General features: G+C 38.4%; 1 protein-coding gene across 2 annotated transcripts in view; it reads right to left on the minus strand.

Moving 5' to 3' along the window:
* Positions 1-1484: 1484 nt before the first annotated feature.
* Positions 1485-18485, minus strand: part of syngr1b (synaptogyrin 1b) — a 33608-nt gene continuing 16607 nt past the window's right edge. For both annotated transcript variants that reach the window (XM_032561927.1, XM_032561928.1), the window contains 3 exons: positions 9388-9625; positions 6717-6862; positions 1485-4595 (listed from right to left, as the gene is read on the minus strand). In XM_032561927.1, coding sequence (XP_032417818.1) covers positions 4380-4595; positions 6717-6862; positions 9388-9625 — 600 coding nt within the window. In that variant the 3' untranslated portion in view covers positions 1485-4379. The remainder of the gene's footprint in view (positions 4596-6716; positions 6863-9387; positions 9626-18485) is intronic.

Below are 18485 nucleotides of genomic sequence, written 5' to 3' on the forward strand. Positions count from 1 at the left end.
ATTAAGTCAGGTTCCATCAATAAATTTGTAATTGATTACATTTCAAATACAATCCTAAACAGGTGGGTTTTTAGTTGAGTTTGCATCCATAGAAGGTTTACCTGGTACACTCCTACTGTGTTATATGGAACAAAATACCTATTGCTATTTTTATTCCCACTCAAGCTCACAATCACACAGTTTAAAACGATGTAAACAGTATTTTAATGGGCTTCTGGCACGAGGCTTCGTACACCTCTTTCACGGAATTTCGAGTGTCTAGAATTTACAGGGTTTGTGTTACGGGCAGTGACCCTCAGTCACTCGCGTTTTTCTTTTGGCAAGAGGCTCCGTACACCTCTCACGGAATTTCGAGCAGGGACTCCGCCGTCCCTCACGGATTTTTATGCAATTCTATGGTACCTGTTAGTGTCTAGAATTTACAGGGTTTGTGTTACGCGCAGTGACCCTCAGTCACTCGCCGTTTTTCTTTCGCCGCCAGGCTCCGTACACCTCTCACGGAATTTCGCTCTGGGACTCCGTTGTCCCTCACAGATTTTTGTGCAATTTCAACATAGAATCAACAATCAGAGAAGGAGGAGAGGAACCAGTCGCTCTGTCTCCAGTTGATGTTGTATCAGCTTGTTCTGAAACGGTTTGCTCCTGATAAGCGGAGGGTTCCATCCTAGTCAGAACTCCTTGAGACCTGTTCTTCTGAAGCGATGATCACGTTGCTGTCCTTGTTGATAAAATGAAAAAGGTTTGCAGTGAGTAGCTTTGTCCCATGTTTATTAAGGCTGTCTTGATTATTAAGGCTGATTGATGCAACTGTTAGCCAGGCTATTGCGTTCCAACACAATTTCACTTTGATTCGCACCGCCCTTCAGTGTTCTGTTTGGCATTTCTCACATTGACTTGGATTCCTTTGGTAGAATACCGGGCCAATCAGCGAACAGAAAGAGAAATAGTGAACAACGTCCGCCTTCAGCTTTAGCAATGACAGCAGAAGAAGTGAAAGAAGACGTTCAGTCCATTTTGGCCACGCCTCCAATAATTAAACGTTAACAGCCATCTAGTTCGAACTGGAACTGCTGTCTTTGCAGTGAGCTATGGATTTTTACAGCGCAGACAATTTCCGGCAAGCTTCATAACGTGGAACTGGCACACTACATACAGTACGTCAACAGCTAAACGTTAGCGACTGGGTAAAACTTAAGAAACTATTGCTTCCTGGAGGTGGTGAAGTTTTAATAGCCGAGGGTTCAGACACTCTCTATGAAGTAAAGCGTAGAACAAGGAGCTAGTTTTTACAAGGCTGGCCAGCTTGTGTAACTCTCTGGAAAACCCGTTCTTCTTTTACTCAGATGGGCTATAAACAAAACGAATGCCACGCTTTTCAGAAATGTGTACGTAATAAAATGCTACAAACCGTGGGTCGCTCCTTCCGCTTCACATTTCCGCTCTCCTGTGCCAGCGAAATGAAAACCCAAAGCAGAAGCCCGACATATTTATCAGTACTGTCTTTATTTTTATGACTGAAACCAGATACATCAAAAACACACACTGTTGTTCTTAAGCCGTACCTTGCTTTCTTTAACAAATCTCACGGAGAAAACATCACACATTTCTACGACTACACAGAGGTATAAAGTACATATGGGTAAATATACGTTCAAATTTTTCTCTTTTTGTTTATTTTAGTAGTTATTGTATTGTTATCCCAAAAATAAAAACATCTCCCTATCTCGAAAGCAACATAAAAGACGAGGCATAGACAGCCCCGTTATATGTATCTTATCACAATAACACTCAACAGACAATAGAATTTATTTATGTTGTCTTTTCATTATAATTTCTTTTTATTATACATAACTAGAGTAATGCCCTAAAATAAAGCAGAATCTCTCTGTCAAACACTGAATTATCGCTTTACACATATGTATATATTTATAGAGAGAGATAGGTGTACATTACTGTAGAAGAAAATAGAGCAATGCGTGTTCATAAATACTCAGGAGGTTCACGGTTGAATCCTGTTGTTGAAATAAAGCCGAGACGAAGAGTTCTTTTGACAACGTCGACACGTGTGGCATTGATAATGCCGCATCATTTTAACTCAAGCTTGGTTTCGTTCTCTCGTTTTTGTGCCCTCCGAGTCCAAAGCCGCAGAAAATGTAACAAAATGAACTTTAGTGGGAAAAGGTTAGGAGAGAAAAGTGTAAGTTGGGACGTCGGGCGTGCAAGTGCGTCGCCTTTGATGGTTGCATTTTGCTTGGCAGTCAGCACTAAGGCAACAATTGAACAAAAAATAAAAAAAATAAACAGAAAAACAAAAAAAATCTGTCTCACGTACAAGTATCAGGGAAACAAAACATTGCAACACACACGCATACACACACATAAATACACTGTTATTAGATACCAGCTACGCTTTATCCTGCATTAAACCGTGTATCTCATTAAAAATCAATCTACTCTTAATTTATTACCCGCTCTGGATGTGGGAGGTTTTATAGCTGACAGTGATTTATGTTACGGAGCTGACTGAGAGGAAAACAATGTGATCAGAAGTATTGATTTGCGAAAGGGTGATAATTTCCCCATAACTACACAATCTCCTTCTAGTTCTCTCCATTTCCAAACCATTTTTATCCAACTAATTCTTGTATTTCAAAACATTTTCCCACGCCTGTTCACATCACATACGTCTCCAAAGTGTAAATCACGACCGCAGTACCTTTGCATCCACTGGAACCCCTGGTAAAAAATGTTTAAGAAAAGCCCTGAAATAAATACATATTTTTTTAAAGTACAAAATGAAAAGAAAAAAAAGCAGCCTTTTCACATTAGTTATTATAGAATAGTTATTTAGAAGAAAAAAATCAATTCCTTCAATTCTTTTTATATATGTACAAAATTACCAGTACCACACTTATTTTTAACCCTAATCTTTCCTTTGGTCATTTTATACTTAATTCCTTTAGTTGGTGATAATACACATGGGAACTTTTAGTTCTAGGCCTCAAGGCGGGACTTTTACGGTCTAAAAGTCCCGTAACTTTTACACTGCAGGCAAACAGGAAGGGACATGAGCAAATCATTGCTGCTTAAGGCCTCCAGCCAGCAGGGGTCCCCCAAGAGCCACTCCAATTCTCAGTTTGTTTCTCACAAGTTGTTTTTGTTGTTGTTTGTAGTTTAATTCATCAAAGATTTGAGCCAATTTGTAAATTGACAATATTGCTTCTAAAATACTAGTTCTAAATAATAATAATAGTCATAATAATATAAGCAAAAAAGCTAACACCTTTAAATGTAAAGTGTACTGCAGTAAAACTGAAGAAATGTAAATTTTTCATAGTTTCACGGTCACACATCAATGCTGATGAGTTAGTTTAATAATTTCTGCTTCTTTTTTCTGAGCTTTTTGTCACTTTTCTTCACCTCCCCACCATTTGCCAATAAATGTCGACAAGTAATTAGCAGGTTTCCGAACGTGCTTTTAAATAAATCAATCTTTGAATAAATCCACTTTTTTTTTAAAACTCTGCTAAATCTGTATTGAAACAGCGTACACGATGCCTGACTGGCAACAACAAATGAACAAGTAAGAGAAATGACATAATCTCAACTATTTGTTTACGGTTGTCACATTCTAAAACTCCTAATTCAAAGTGTAACTCAATAAATAAATAATATAAACCATAATTGGACTATTAAATGTAATTCTACGAAGAGTCTCAGCCCTGCCTTTTGGGGATAAACGCAAAGAAAACTTGCCATTGATGAAAGGAAGATTCATGTCACTCTTCTTATTTAAAGAAGTACAAATAAGCCAACACAATCCTCCAGGGTTGCCAATAGAGGAATGCAACAAAAAACAATTGCATGTTGGAGATAATGATAATTAAGGCTTTTTAAAGCATCTTGACCAGGGGTGCTAATACCTGTTAACATATTCTAGATACATCCAAACATGAAGAGAGCTTCAAGCAACACAATAAAGTCAGAAAATGTAATTGGTACAAATTGTTCCTCTGATTAGTGTGTCATACTTTCTACCATTGGTAGAAAATCTCTATAAATCTCTACAAACCTTCTACCAAGGTAGAGAATATGGTCCTCTCACACTATTAATTCTGTGAGACAATTTGTTACAGATCATAACCCACATGTCTGAGTTACCATGTCAACTTTCAGCCGTTGTGTCAAACAGCGGTTTAAAACAGCCCATCAGAATTGCGTGAACTCCGATTATTAGAGACCCGTAACCAGGGTCGGTCTGAGGCAGTGGTTTTCAGTGACAGAAAACAACAAAAATATTCATTCAGATTAGAATTTTTTTTTGGTTTTGTTTGGGCAACAACATCTCAATCCCAAAGCACCATCTGAACCTCGACGTCTCAGTAGTCTTGGCGCTGGTAGCCTCCGGAGCCGTCGAAGGCCCCGTCGCTGTTGGCCTGGCCGCCTCCGCCGCCCGGGCTCTCCAAGTCGTCCCCTCCAAAGGACGTGTAGGGCGCTCCGGCCGCATCCTGGCTGGGGTCGGTGTATTCGTGGGAGAAGAGGGCGGAGTCGGCCCCCAGCTTGTATCTCTGGAAGGCGAGGAACGACTGGCCCGCCTTTGGGGAAAACGGACGATGGAAATTGATGGAAGATGGAAGAGCAAGCAAGGGTGCAAGGGGCGCGATCGAACGGCGAGGAAACAAGAGTTCGAAGCAGTGGGGTTACAGTGATGCGTTTGGAAGAGAAGAGAAAAAGAGCAGGAAGAAAACATCGATTAGTTTGCTGGAAACCTTGGAAGCCATTTAGTCAGTCAAAGCAGATGACATCTAGTTGAGCTCGTCATTAGTTGCGTTTCCTTTGCGAAGGTACAGAAAAGTTTGTTGATATTCAGCTAATGTCAAAAAAACACAATTTCCGAATTGCAGTGTATTTGTTAATTAACATAATTAAAATCACATGGAATAAGTTTGTTTGTGTGATAAGTTGTTGAAAAACATGCCGCGCCATCATCCTCCTACCACTTCCTGTCGACTTCTTCATATTTTCCGCCTGTATTTATATCCGGTTTGTTGATCATGTGACTGTTGATGTGTTTCGCATTTGAGGGAAACACATCAATCTTGGTGCAGGTAAAGAAAGATGTGCACGGCACTTCAATATCTCTAAACGCCGGAAAAAATAGCTTTATTTAAAAAAAAAAAAAAAAAAAAAGCTAAAAAATAAGAGATCCATAGCTTCGCCTGAGGGGAGCGAAACACACCAAAACCTCTTTGATCCATAAATCATGTCCTGTTGCTTATTCAACCCTGAAGTACCGCAACTGAAAGCTTAAGGTAATCCACCGACTTCCTAAACCGCTTAACGCTTCCGTCAAAAACCGGAGAGACGGATCCAAATATCTTTCATTTTGTCTTTGATTAAAAGACAAAATGTCACGGTGCATTAATAGCGTCAAGAAACTAACAATCTTTGTTATTTTGGACCACTGGCTCCACAGTCACACATGTCAGTTGCTAGAATTGTTATTAAAACGTGCCGGAGTCAGGATTCAGATTTTCACACATTCACTTCCTCTAAAGACGTTCAGCCACTGCAACATAACAGGGGTGTGTGTGTGTGTGTGTGTGTGAGCAGCTGAAGAGGGTTCAGGTAGCAGGCATGGGAGACAGAACAGAGTCAGACAAAAGGTTGATGTGGCTGAGGGGGGAACAGCTTGGTGTACTCCTCTTCAAACGACACGTTCTTTAATTTCTCCGTAGAGAAGAGAGTCTGAGCGCCCTGTTGGAGAGACAGCCGCACTCTGGTGAGGTCATTCATGTTCACATTTATGACGGACGTCTGGGCAATGCGCATCAAAACAAGTCGAAGCTAATGGCTAACTACAACTTGGCAAGGATGCGTAAAATGTTTTCAAATAAATTCTTGTTTTGTTGCAGTATCTTAATTTCACGCTGGAAAAAAAAGAGAAAAATTCCAGTTTTAATTTGAGATTATTTTAAACTAAATACGTTAGGAAATAATTGTTTTCAACAAAACCGCCAGTTTCAAAGTTATTGGCAACTTTCACAATCACCATGAAACAAATGTAACTGAAGAGCGTTTTAAATAATAATAATAAGAAACAAGTAATTTATTCTACAAGAGGGGAAAGACAAAAGAAGGCACCTTTAAGTGTAGCCTGAAATATCTCACCATTTTTGCTAATTAAGTTTTACAGAAAGTTTTTTCTGCGCTTTTTTATGGTTTAGTTACATGGATTAAATCTCTCACTTCGAAAATAAATGTTATCTATTCATATGCCCCTAGTGGAAAAACAAACAGGTTTTCACAGGATGTCAAAACTCATTCACAGGTCTGTTTTTCTAACGGAAATGTGAAGAAGGTCGTTGCCCTCATGTCTTCTTCAGGGGTTCTCGTGTCGTTTCCTTTTGGTGCAGCGCCACCACAGGCGAAGGGAGGGAACAGGTTTTTCAATTGGTTTGGATTGCTTGACGCACTGTTGCAATCAAACTGAGTCTACCTGACTGTCAGGTGTAAAAACATCCTTGAATTGATGTAGACGATTCAGGCTGATGAAATACTCTCAAATTAAAGGTTGGATTTTTCTAAGCTTTTCAGTGTGCTTCAGACCAAACACACTGAAGACCAATGTGTTTGGTCTGAAGGTGCTCTGTGGCTGCACACTGCCTCGGTGTCCTACAATCTGTGGACTAACGAGAGCAAAAAGAAGCTCTTACCCAGGTGAAGATTGAGAAAAAGGAGAAGGTGATGGCCGCCCGAGCAGCGTCGCCTCCCTCTCTCAAGGGGTTGTCCTCTTCCTTGGTCACCTGCCACTGATTGGCCAAAAAGCAGAAACCCACAAACCACATGAACGACCAAAACGCTGTACGGACGAGAAAACAGAAACAAACAGAATAGAGTTCAAACCCTGACCAAAGTGTTAACAGGATCTTTCATCATTAACTCGTTTGGTTCATATGCTATAAACAAGACAAATTCATTTTGAGTCTCTTGATGTGCAAATCTCTGAGACTGAATCCAGGGGTTTCTGCTGGTCTCACCAATTCATATTTAAGCCTTTTCAAGGCCATTACGAATGAAATTTAAGACCTGTATCACAACGGAAATATATAAAAGAAAACTTCATATTTTATATAGTAGTACCAGAAAGCTTTTGGCAGTCCTACGAACTGGCGATAAATTTACACTTACCCATGTTAGAGGCAAAAAGAGCTACCTAGCTAGCTAGTTAGCAGCTAGTTAGCAGTAACCTCAACCTCCTCAAGTCACAGAACGTAATGAGGTTGTCTGCGTGCGACTCAAAGGTTTGTTTGACAGAAATATCCCGCGAGAAAAAAAAATAAAACTACACAAAATAAACAAGACAAAATATAAGACCAGTGACTAAGACCACTTGCATTTTTTAAAAATGAATTTAAATCACTAAGGTATTAATTTTGGATACGCAGGTTCAAGACTGTTTAAGACGTTTTCAAGAATGTGTGAAATGTGTTCATAATTTAAAAAGATTCAGTAGATACATAAGATTATATTAAGTGATTAAATTAAATTGAGAAGTCCTGTTTGTCTTATTTTCTTTTCTTCTGTCTGTCTGACTGTGATGAACCTATAAACAAAAATAACAAAATATGAAACAACCGAACAGGTTTTCATATATACAATCATTGAAAAATAAGATTACATACATTTTGAATACGAAGTTACATAAAATATAACAGACAACTATACCAGTGTTTGTTTGTTTGTTTGTTTGCGGTTGTCTTTCTTTCTTTCCAAATACTTCACTTTTTTATATGGACTAAACTTAAATAGACTAACCTATGAAGTTTAAGAAAAAAAAAGTTCAAACTACTTGTTTAAGATGACTGCAAACCACAAGTTGCGAAGTTATGTGCACTTGAAATTTTTTATTAAACAGAATGTTTTGTTTTACAGTGCACTCAAACAAACGAAAGATTTCACAAATCTGAAATTGTGTTTTCTATTTTTAAAAAAGCAGACATATCAGAAACATCTGATCAGACTTCCAGCAGTTCTTTGGTTTTACTAATTTGTCAACTTTCATGGAAACATATGGTGACAAAGAGAAAGAGAGAGAGAGTATGTGTGTGTGTGTGTGTGTGTGGGCGTGTGTGTGTGTGTGTGCGCAAAGGAAAAAAAAAAACAAAAGGCAGTATTGTCTGTGACAGGAACTACCTCATTAAAAAGCCTCTGTGCTTGACAATCTTGTCAGGTTCGGGGCAGAAGCAGTGCAGCAGAGAGGCAGACTGTCTGACACACTGAAGCTCATCGCCGAGACTTGTTAGCACCGGAGGAGGAGCTGTCTGCTTAACAACCGCTTTCATTCCCCATCGCCCCCTCCTCTCTGATCACACTTTAAAAACAAACGCTGCACCAAAGACGCTCGCCGCTGTCAAATAACGCGTTACTATGCCGATCAGCAAGAAATACACAGAAAGAAAACAGGTTTGTTTTTTTTATCAAAATAAAAACGCAAACACAAAGGTAATCAAAAGAAGATGCCTGATTCGAATGTTGTTTTTTTTGTTTTGCAGAAGTTTAAGGATAAGTAAATAAAATGTAAAAAAGAAGATAAAAAAAATGTTTTAGTTTAGTACATTTCTATTTATGTAAATAGAGTGCGTTCATCTTTTTGCCACAGTTTGTTACATTACGACAATGAACTTTAACAAATTTGATCTTTTGTCCCAAGAGAACAATACCAAGTACTGCATGATTGAGGAAAAATTTACTTATTTTTATGTTTGTATGAAAATAGTACATTTTACTTTTTACTATAATAGAGCTATGAAATATGTGAAAAACAGAACTAAAGAAATTATTTTTTTAATTTAGCAAATTTCTATTTTCTATTTATGTAAATAAGATTTCTTTTTTCACATTTTGTCACATTACGACTACAAACCCTAATGAATTTTTATGATTTTTCCCCAATAGGCCGAAAGCAAATGTTGCATAACTGAGAAGCAGAAGGGAAACTAGATCTGTTTTTATTATTTTTGTATTAAAATACTAAATAATAACATGTATTAATATTTATGAAACTTCTAGAGACTCATATTTGCCTATTATTCTTTGGATAGTTCCTATTAAGGCATCTTTTAAGCTTTGACTCAGACTCTAAATTCAATTTCGGTCTGGACTTTGAGTCAGTAATTAAAAAAAAAAAAAAAATTAACAGACTTTGTTGTTTAATTTAATCTCTGGCTGTATGTTTTGGGTTTTCTGTAAAGCATTGCCCTGTATTTAGCACCATCCATTTTCCCATTAAGTCTGGGGCTGCAACATGACAAAATGGAGGCTATAGCTTCTCTACCAAAGTGCTGCTGGTGGGAAGAAGAAGGAGAAGAAGAAGTGCGGCTTTACCTGAAATCCCGATGTCAGCCAGCACGGCCTTCTTCCGGTCTTTAACGCTGCTGATCTGAGGAAAGTAGACGTCCAGAGCCAGGAAGGCGACGCAGCAGAGGAAGGCCATGGAGCCCATGAACACGCCGTAGTTACAGGCGTTCTGGTTGCGGTTGAAGATGCAGTACTCCTCCACCTCGTTGGGCCGGTTGATGTAGCCCTCGTTGGCGATGCAGCCGAAGATCACGATGGAGAAGAGCTGAAGAGGAAGAGACGAGAAAAGCTATCAGGGAAATATAGAGATAAAAACCGGGGAGAAAAAAAGGAGCTATGAGCAGGCAGTCAGGCGTCAGAATAAAAACACTTAAAAACTTGGATCTAAAATAATGACTAGTACTTTATACACTCTTTTTAATCATAAAACATAAAAAATAGTATTAGATTTTTTTTTTTTAATCTGTTTTTACACAATATCTACATTGGATTTCTGTAGCAAAATAAAATTAATTGGGGAAAAAAAATTAGAATTTTTTTTTTAGTTCATTCTTGATTTGTCATTTGGTTCCAAACTATCTGCTGCTTCCCTCTCCATCATCAAACAATACGCAATTTAAAACTATATATTCATTCTCTTTTTGAGAAAGTTAGATTTTCTTTTCAAAATCTTGGAAATAAAAAGAAAATAGTGTTTTCATTTCTTTACTCTTCATTTAGGAGTGCTGGATTTATAAAATCTATAAACTATCTATCTTAAATAAATCTATCTTTAAAAAGTAAAGTTCTCGGCGTATTTTACTCAGAGGGAAAACGAATAAAAGGGAGTTGTTCCTCTCCACCGTCACCTCATGCTTGCTCAAGGGTACGTCGCAGGTTGAATTTAACAGCAAACAAACCAAGACAGATTATATCTGTTGCTTCCCATTGATAGACATTATTTGAACAAGTGGCACTTTGTGATCAACTTAATATGACAGTATTGTATTGTAACTGGATTGAATGGAGCTACTTATAATTAAAACCTAAATCAAACTGTATTGGAATGAACTGTATGAAGAGCTCAGTAATACATTTTGGACATAACTGGATTGTATAATGGAAAACTATTTGTCTTTTATTAATTTTGTAGTAAACTTGCTGAAAATTCTTATTTTCAGCAAGTTTGACGATTTACACACATTTTAAATGCGAGTAAAAAACACAAAGCTAAATAAACAAAGCACTCTTGCTGTTGTCTGTAACGCTGCCAGTGCATTTCCAAAGATAAATAGCATCCCACTCTGTGTCTGCTGCATCAATTTGGCTGCAGTGTGAGGCTAAGTGCATTGGAGGGGAAAAAAAAGCAATTACAGACTTATTTTCTGATGATGTTTCCCCCCTCTTTGCTCCTGAAAAGCAAATAAAACGACAATGTTTCTTCCATAATTCCTCCTGCATCTTTTTTTCTCGCCTCTCTCTCTCTCTCTCTCTTTTTTTTTTTTCCATTTCCCAAAAGGACAGACGATACAACAGGCTACAAAATGGAGTCAATACCAAGAGCAGGTTACTAAGATACCATCTAATCCCCCCTCTCTGCTCACTTCCACAGCGCAGCGTCGCAGAAACGTCCTTGTCAGTATGAGACCACACATACGAACAAACAGGATCCTACAACCCAGCTTTACTTTTTATGTCATTTTATTTATTTATTTTTAGCAGCCAGACTCATACTCCTGTTGATAAAAGCAGATCAGACAAACTCCACCCAGCTGTCAAACCCTCAGAGCAAACCTCCCGGGAGCTCGATGCGTCCGGGTGAAAGAGAATGTCTGTGGACTTTCCTGAGATGACCGATGGAGCCGTGAATGAGACTGGGAGAGTGAAGCAGAGACAGAAGGTCGGAAGTGAACCTTGAGGTTGGCGAGTGGCTCAGTTCATTCAGCTGGTGTGTCAGCATTTGAGTAGAGAATGACGGCAAAACAAAAGGAGAAACAAAAAACAGCACAAAACATTCATTTCAGCACAGACGCCGAGAGCTCATCAACGAATAAGCTCCGTCAAAACCAAGCTGAACATCTGGAGTTCTGACTGGGACAACAGACGAACAGTTCATTATTAATTCATTCTGAGGCACGAGCGGCTTTTATTCTGTTATTAGACGGGACTTCGTTTCTAGAAAAAAAACATCAAAGTGACTTCTAGATGTGGTGAAGTCACTTATGATGTTTCACATCTACTCAGTGTTTGAGGACAAACTGCAACGTGAAGTGTGTCAATATTTCTAAGGTGATAATAAGGATGCACCGATGTGAAAATTTGGGCAGATATCGTTATCTGATATTAATACTGCTGTTATGGCCGATAACCAATATTTATTAAAATTATATATTATATAGCATATGTATATATTCCTCTACACTTTTGACATCATGTAAAAGCAACCACATTGTCTACTTTGCACCCTCACAATCCTGTGTTTCATCATTATCACTGTCACATGACTCAGGACGCACCAATATGAAAATTTAGGACAATATCGATAACCAATATTAATATTGCTACCATGGCCAATAACCGATATTTACAGATATCGTGCATATAGTTTCATATATATATATTTCACCACCCTTTTGACATAAAAAAACCCCACAAATGGCAAGAAGATGAAAATAAATGCTGTTGGTTGTTAATAAATTAATTTATTGGTTCGATGCCGATATGCAAAAAACATTGCTAATATCAGCAGATATGTTTTGTTCATTAACAAAAACATCATGCCCAAGCGCCACCCTCTCCTGAAACACATAAGCAAATGGAAACAAGACTGGAATAAACATTGTTTGTGAATATGGCACATATTCACATAGTTTTAGTTATCGGGCCGACACCGATATGTTGAAAAAAACGACTAACATTGACCAATACTGATGTTGATGTCGCTATTTCGAGGATCACAATGGAAAACCTTAAAAAAAAAAGAGTCGTTTTCAAAGTTTGGACTAAATCCAAAATTGTTTTATCTGTTGTGTTTGGGTAAAGTGTTATTCTTGAGGTAGTTGCAGGTCAGCTCAGAGCAATATAAATCAAAAATACGAGTTGCCCTGAAAAGAAAATCTGAGCATAATAGTGACTTTTAATAGTTAAAAGGGGTCATTTAGAAAGAAAATGCTGACTAAAAGTAGAAATGAAATAAAGTTGCACTACGTTCACATGGATAACTTGAGTTGACACTATGCTCTTAATTTTATATGATGAATGATAATTGAGTGAAGAATTTCTTTCAAGATTACTGGTAGTAATAAAGCATTTAACAATACTAAGCAGTAAAAAAAAACAAAAAAAAAAACAGGTTACTGATTTAGTGTAGAGTTGAGCTGAGTCAAGGTACACAATACAGTTGAAACCAGAAGTTTACATAAAACAAATAAGGAGATGAAAATCTTTCAATGTTTTATGGCATTTAATATAAATAATTACCAAATATAAATAATTTAGGTAATTCTATTGGCCAAAAACCGGAGAAGTTTAGTCTTATTTACCTTCAGAGAGAAAGGAAAAAATGTGTATGTGTCTATTTTTTAAAATTCCGTGTATGTAAATATCTGGTTTCAGCTGTAGGCACTAGAAACGGGTCGTTATTTTTGTTTATCATAAATAATATGGTTGTTTTCATTTCTAAACGTTACGTGGCAATAATTCTGACCATTTACCTTCAAAATGTAACTTCTGGGAATGTTTTGCATGTAACTCAATTGACTATATGCTTCATAACACTGAGAGAGACATTTTTTGACTGAAATCTATTAGTAACCGATAAAGTAATAACCAAACTGTTCACAATTATACTGTATGTTTGCAAAATGCTTTCTCATGTATTCCAGTTTGACTGAAGAAAGATGGAGTATATTTCCAATAATTTCAATACTGGAAGAGTTAGTCAGTGAGTACGTTTCCCTCCGTATCTCCATCGCTCTCGCTGAAACTCCCCCACCCCGCCCCGGCCCGCTCTCGCTGTTTGGAGGATGAAACTGACACCTGACTCCCCCACAACGACATAATGTCTTTTTCATTAGGGACGGAGAGGATGACGAGACTGAGGAAAGAATGCAGGGATTGTGGAGGCAGAAGGGATATGGAGGTGGTGCTATTTTTAGCACGCCTGCATCATGGCTCCGTCCTTCCCTCCCTCCCCCACTTCGTTTTCTCCCATCGCCCCTTGTTACTGGCCTCACCTCTGCCCACAAGCCTTCTTGAGAAGAGTGAGTGCGCTTCGTCACACAGATGCATGCAGCTAAATCGCTGCTTCACAGAGACTCAGCTCAGAAAACACAAAGTCACAAGCACCAATATATTTCCCTCCTCCCCCCCCCACGCTATTCAGGATGTCGCATGATGTCAGAGGGAATGGAGAAAACTCAAGAAAATAGTCAATTTATAAAGACAATTTGAAGATTTCAACCTCAAACATTGCTAACTGTGCCACTTATACACTAGCTTGTTTGCTTGCTAGCTAGCTAGAATATATTTTTTGAGATATTTTGGATATATTCGAACAAATATATCCAAAGTATAAAGCTAATTAATATAATTAACTCACTAAACATAATTATGTTGGTAAGAAACTTAAGATTTGACAAAGTAAAGTGGGTTGGACTTCATAAAAGCAGGAACTGTTCATTCATGCTAATGCAACGGCTATCTACTTTAAGTATCAGAAGCTAATGCTTTTAAGCTTTTAAAAATTGCTACTCTAAAAGCACTTGAGCAATGTTTCGGAAAGAAATGATTTGAAAACGATATATTTTTTTAACAGTAAGTTCACTTTTTTTTCCCATGTGGAATCAAGGAAGTGCTTAGAGGCTTTAGAATTTTCAAAATGGTGACATGCTAGTTAGCATAGCCTCTCTGACTCCAAGAATAGCATGTTTTTGTTCGATTTTACAGTATGGGATGTAATGGGGGCTTGCTATGGAGGAGTTCAAACAGTAAAGATGCACACAACGGTTTTGATTGAAGACAGAGGCTGGACCGCAGATGCAATAAGCCAAGACTGGCCTAAAGCTGACCTGTATAAAGCAATTAAACCACATCTTTTTCCTGCTAATGTTCATCCGCTGGACAACAAGATAGACTACAGCTGTAAACAAACATGGAGTTTATCCACATTTTTCCTGGTGGAGTTACTGTAGGAATGCTCATGTGTGCAACCTCTCTTCATAGAGCAAAAGTTGCAATAAAACAGTTGGTTTGGACGGCTGATTTAGTAAATTTGTTGTGTGTGTTAAACATGTCCCCAAAGGTTCATCTCTGCAGGAATCACAACAAACGTGGCATCTAAACCAGGGGTGGAAATTAAAAATCTTCTCCACCATCCACAGTGGCTGGTAGAGAAGATTTTTTTCTGGCCACTCAGACATTTCACCAGCCTCATTTTCTTTCTTCTTTCGATTACAAACCCCACAAGTACAAGCAAATTATAGAACATATATAATTTATTCTTAGCTCTATGAAAACCAATTTACTGACAATAAGTTTACCATACAGATAAACTCTGTATTCTGTACATATACAGAATAATTTAACATAAAGCATGGACACCTAAACAGGGCTGTAGTGCAATAAGTTAATTTGAAGTAATTACTAACCACAAACTTTAACTACACCACCCTAACATTCTTGCAATCATAGAACATTTCCACATTTCGGCAACAACTCTCCCTGATAGTATTTGTTAAAGATGTGTCTAGTCATTTTTAAAAATATTTTTAAATTGTATCGGTAGCTGAATGCAGCTTTCTTTTTTCTTTTCTGTTCAAACCTTCAATCCGCCACAGTGGCGGGTTCAAACATATGTGTTGTGGTTTCTGAGATGGATGCTAAAGAAGTTAGTCAGTTCTCTTATCGAGGACAGTCAGACCTTGAGGGCAACTAGTGCAATGACACACTTTAGTTTTTCGGCTAGTCCCTTGAGTAATTCCTCCAGGAGATAAGCTTACCACCAGGGACTCCCTGCTCTCTACATTCCTTCAATTTCCTAATTCTTACTTTTTCTACCTGCTCCATTAACACATCCATAAGCCCCATAAATATTCTTATCAGATACCGACTGATTTATGCATGGTCTTGTTTGCAGAAACTAGACCATAGGCTATATTGCAGGAAGTCTTGAACCATTGAATTCATGTGTTCAGTTCACTTCCATGGCCATGGGGGAGTAAAGTGAAGCATTTAGTGATTAGAACTGCTTCAACTGAAATTTGTGAAGGACTGAGCTGATCTCAGTAGCTCATTAAACGTATGGTTATGGTTTGGCAATGGCAGTGGATGAAGTGAACAATGCCATTCAGTCTGTATCGGCCATGCTTTTAAAATATTAGGTGATTAAAATTGGAACAATAGTAAAGGGTAAGAAATTTTATTGCTGGCAAAGAAGTAGTGGCCCCATTCCCCATGGAGTTGCTTACAGCGCACGCAATTTCCGGTAAGCTTAATCGAACTCCTGCATCACATACATGCAAACAATAACGACTGGGTAAAATTAAATCTGATCATTTAAAACTGCAACAGAGTCCACGCCTCCTGCAAGAAGTTGTTTCTCAATAGCCGATGCTCCAGACCGTCTGTAAGAAAGGAAAGTGGCTGGTTTTTACCAGGCTTGCTGTTTTTCAGGAGTTGGGGTCGTCCTTTAAGTCCATTGAAACAAACCCCTCAAGATTCAGGCATACAAGGATACAAATTGGACAATTCCATGCCCCTAACTTTTGTAGAAACAGTTTTGGGTCGGCCCCTTCCTGTTCCTGTTCATCAGTCGGACATTTATGTTTGAGTTTGGTCTGGAGGAACTTGACTGGCCTGTACAAAGTCCTGTCCTAAACCTGACAGAACACCTTTGGCGTGAATTAGTGCGGAGACTATGATCCAGGCCTTGTTGCCCAACAGCAATGTCTCACCTTACAAATGCTGACCTGAATGAATGTTCAGAGCTTTCCTTTTTGAAAGCTGAAGGTTTTCTAGTGGCCTGTATTCAACAGTAGCTTGACAAGAAGAAGGGCAGAGAGAAAGAAGCAGGAAGATATGGAGCAAATGGCCCTAGATAGGAATCAAACCAGCTGATCTACCACTGTGCCATGTGTTACCCCTGAACGGTTAGCTCTTCCCATAAACACACTCTGAACCTTGTAGATGTAATGAATGGGCACAAGGACGGAGGATTTACTAAGGTATAATGTCAAGATTTTCACTTCCACTTTTAACTGCTTTGCTGTTCAGCAAGGGTGTAAAAAAAATAAATCTTCTGACACCTTCACATTCTTCACTTGGTTAGTGAAAGTTAAGTATGGCTATGAGTGTGTGACTGTCTTTCTGTGTATTTGGAAAGTGAATCCCGCCCTGATCTGCAGACAGATCACAAGGCTTTAGGAGGTGAAGGAAAAGCATGTGGGCTTCTGATCCTGTGACCACTGGAGGGTCACATACAAATTCCACTTAAAGGAGGCCGACTGCTGCGACTGTGCGTCCATGCTTGTGAAACATGGACATGCTTGTGAAACTGTGTGCATGCATGCCTCAGTGCATGCATGCGACTTTCCTTTTCTACTGTTCCTTGTTTTTGACTACATTTCTGTGTAAGATTGTTTTTTAACTTACAGATTAACGGATTAACTGATTTCTAAATATAAAAGTCAAAACAGCCCAGTCTGTCATGAGTGATTTAAGCTAATGCTGCAATGGAGTGAGGAGCTTTGAGATACATCACACCGTCAAGGCAATTTACAAAGAAAGAGGCCAATCTAATCATGGGACTGTGACAGAAACAGCTTACCACATGATATGGTCAATAATATTGCTTCTTATTTCAACGATTTATCAAAGTAGAAGTCTACCAATTTAATAAATTAATTCCCATTGGTTATATACATAAAGCTCTGGAAAAAAATTAACGAGCGCTTAAAATGATCAGTTTCTCTGATTTTACCTTTTACAGGTTTATGTTTGAGTAAAATGAAGATTGTTCTTTTATTCTACGAACTACTGACAACATGTCCATGAAAGTCCAAGCAAACATTTGGTATTTATTTGCAGAACATGAGAAATGGTCAAAATAAAGAAACGGATGCAGTGCTTTCAGACTTCAAATAATGCAAAGAAAACGAGTTGATATTCATTTAGAAGCAACAACACTAAAGAGTTCAGAAATCAGTATTTGGTGGAATAACCAGGAGGTTTTCAATGGGGTTCAGTGCAGTGGGCTCTTTATTTTTTCCAGAGCTGCAGGTACGAAATGATTTGTTTACATGTGCAAGTAAACTGGTGAAGCTGTCCCAAAACTGATATTATGTAATGTATGTTTGAATGTTTTCTATTTTAAGACAGTTTGAATAATTGTCCAATGTTTTCTTAATCCTATTCTTGTCATGTTTCAGGGAAACAAAGACTCAGAAGAGAAAAAATGACACTTTTTTCCATTCACCAGCAAAACCAAAAGTTTCACACAAAAATTTAAAGATTTTTTTCACTAAATACAAAAAATACTGAGAAATTACATTAGTAGTTAGTTGGCTGATAGGGTTTACATTCCCTGTATGTGCGTGAGTGTGTTTGTGCAGCTTCTACATTACTGGATGCTGCAGAGCGTTGTCCTGGGCTGGGGATACCTGCCGTCGCCATGGCAGCGGCGGCTCGCGTAACGAGAGTGAGAGCGGCAGAGACGGGAGGCCTTGTCAAAATATAATTCAAGGAGAGCCGCCGCAGTATCAAGGGGACGCAATGAGACAGGCACACACACAATGACAAGTCCAGGTCCCACCGGCTCACATGACCTCTCATCCACTGCATTGAGTCACTTTTCACACCACACATTGTGTCACACTGAAAGCCTTACTTTAAATTTAACTGCACTGAATGTTAGCGAAAGCGTAACGTCTTTCTGGTCAGAAAAAAAAAAGAAAAATCTGCGTTCCGCACCACAGTGCTAATTTAATACATTGTTTTTTGTTTTAGAAAGTCAGAGTGGTTAATCTTAGGCGTTTTGTGCAAAGCAGTAGTTGTTTTCTGGTAAATGTGTTTAAAGCCGAATGGGGAGGGGCATATCCGGACAGATGCCGAGGAACTTGTGTGTCCCTTCTTGTTCAACTTTGAATCTT

This window comes from Xiphophorus hellerii, chromosome 5, assembly GCF_003331165.1.
Source record: "Xiphophorus hellerii strain 12219 chromosome 5, Xiphophorus_hellerii-4.1, whole genome shotgun sequence".
Lineage (NCBI taxonomy): Eukaryota > Metazoa > Chordata > Actinopteri > Cyprinodontiformes > Poeciliidae > Xiphophorus > Xiphophorus hellerii.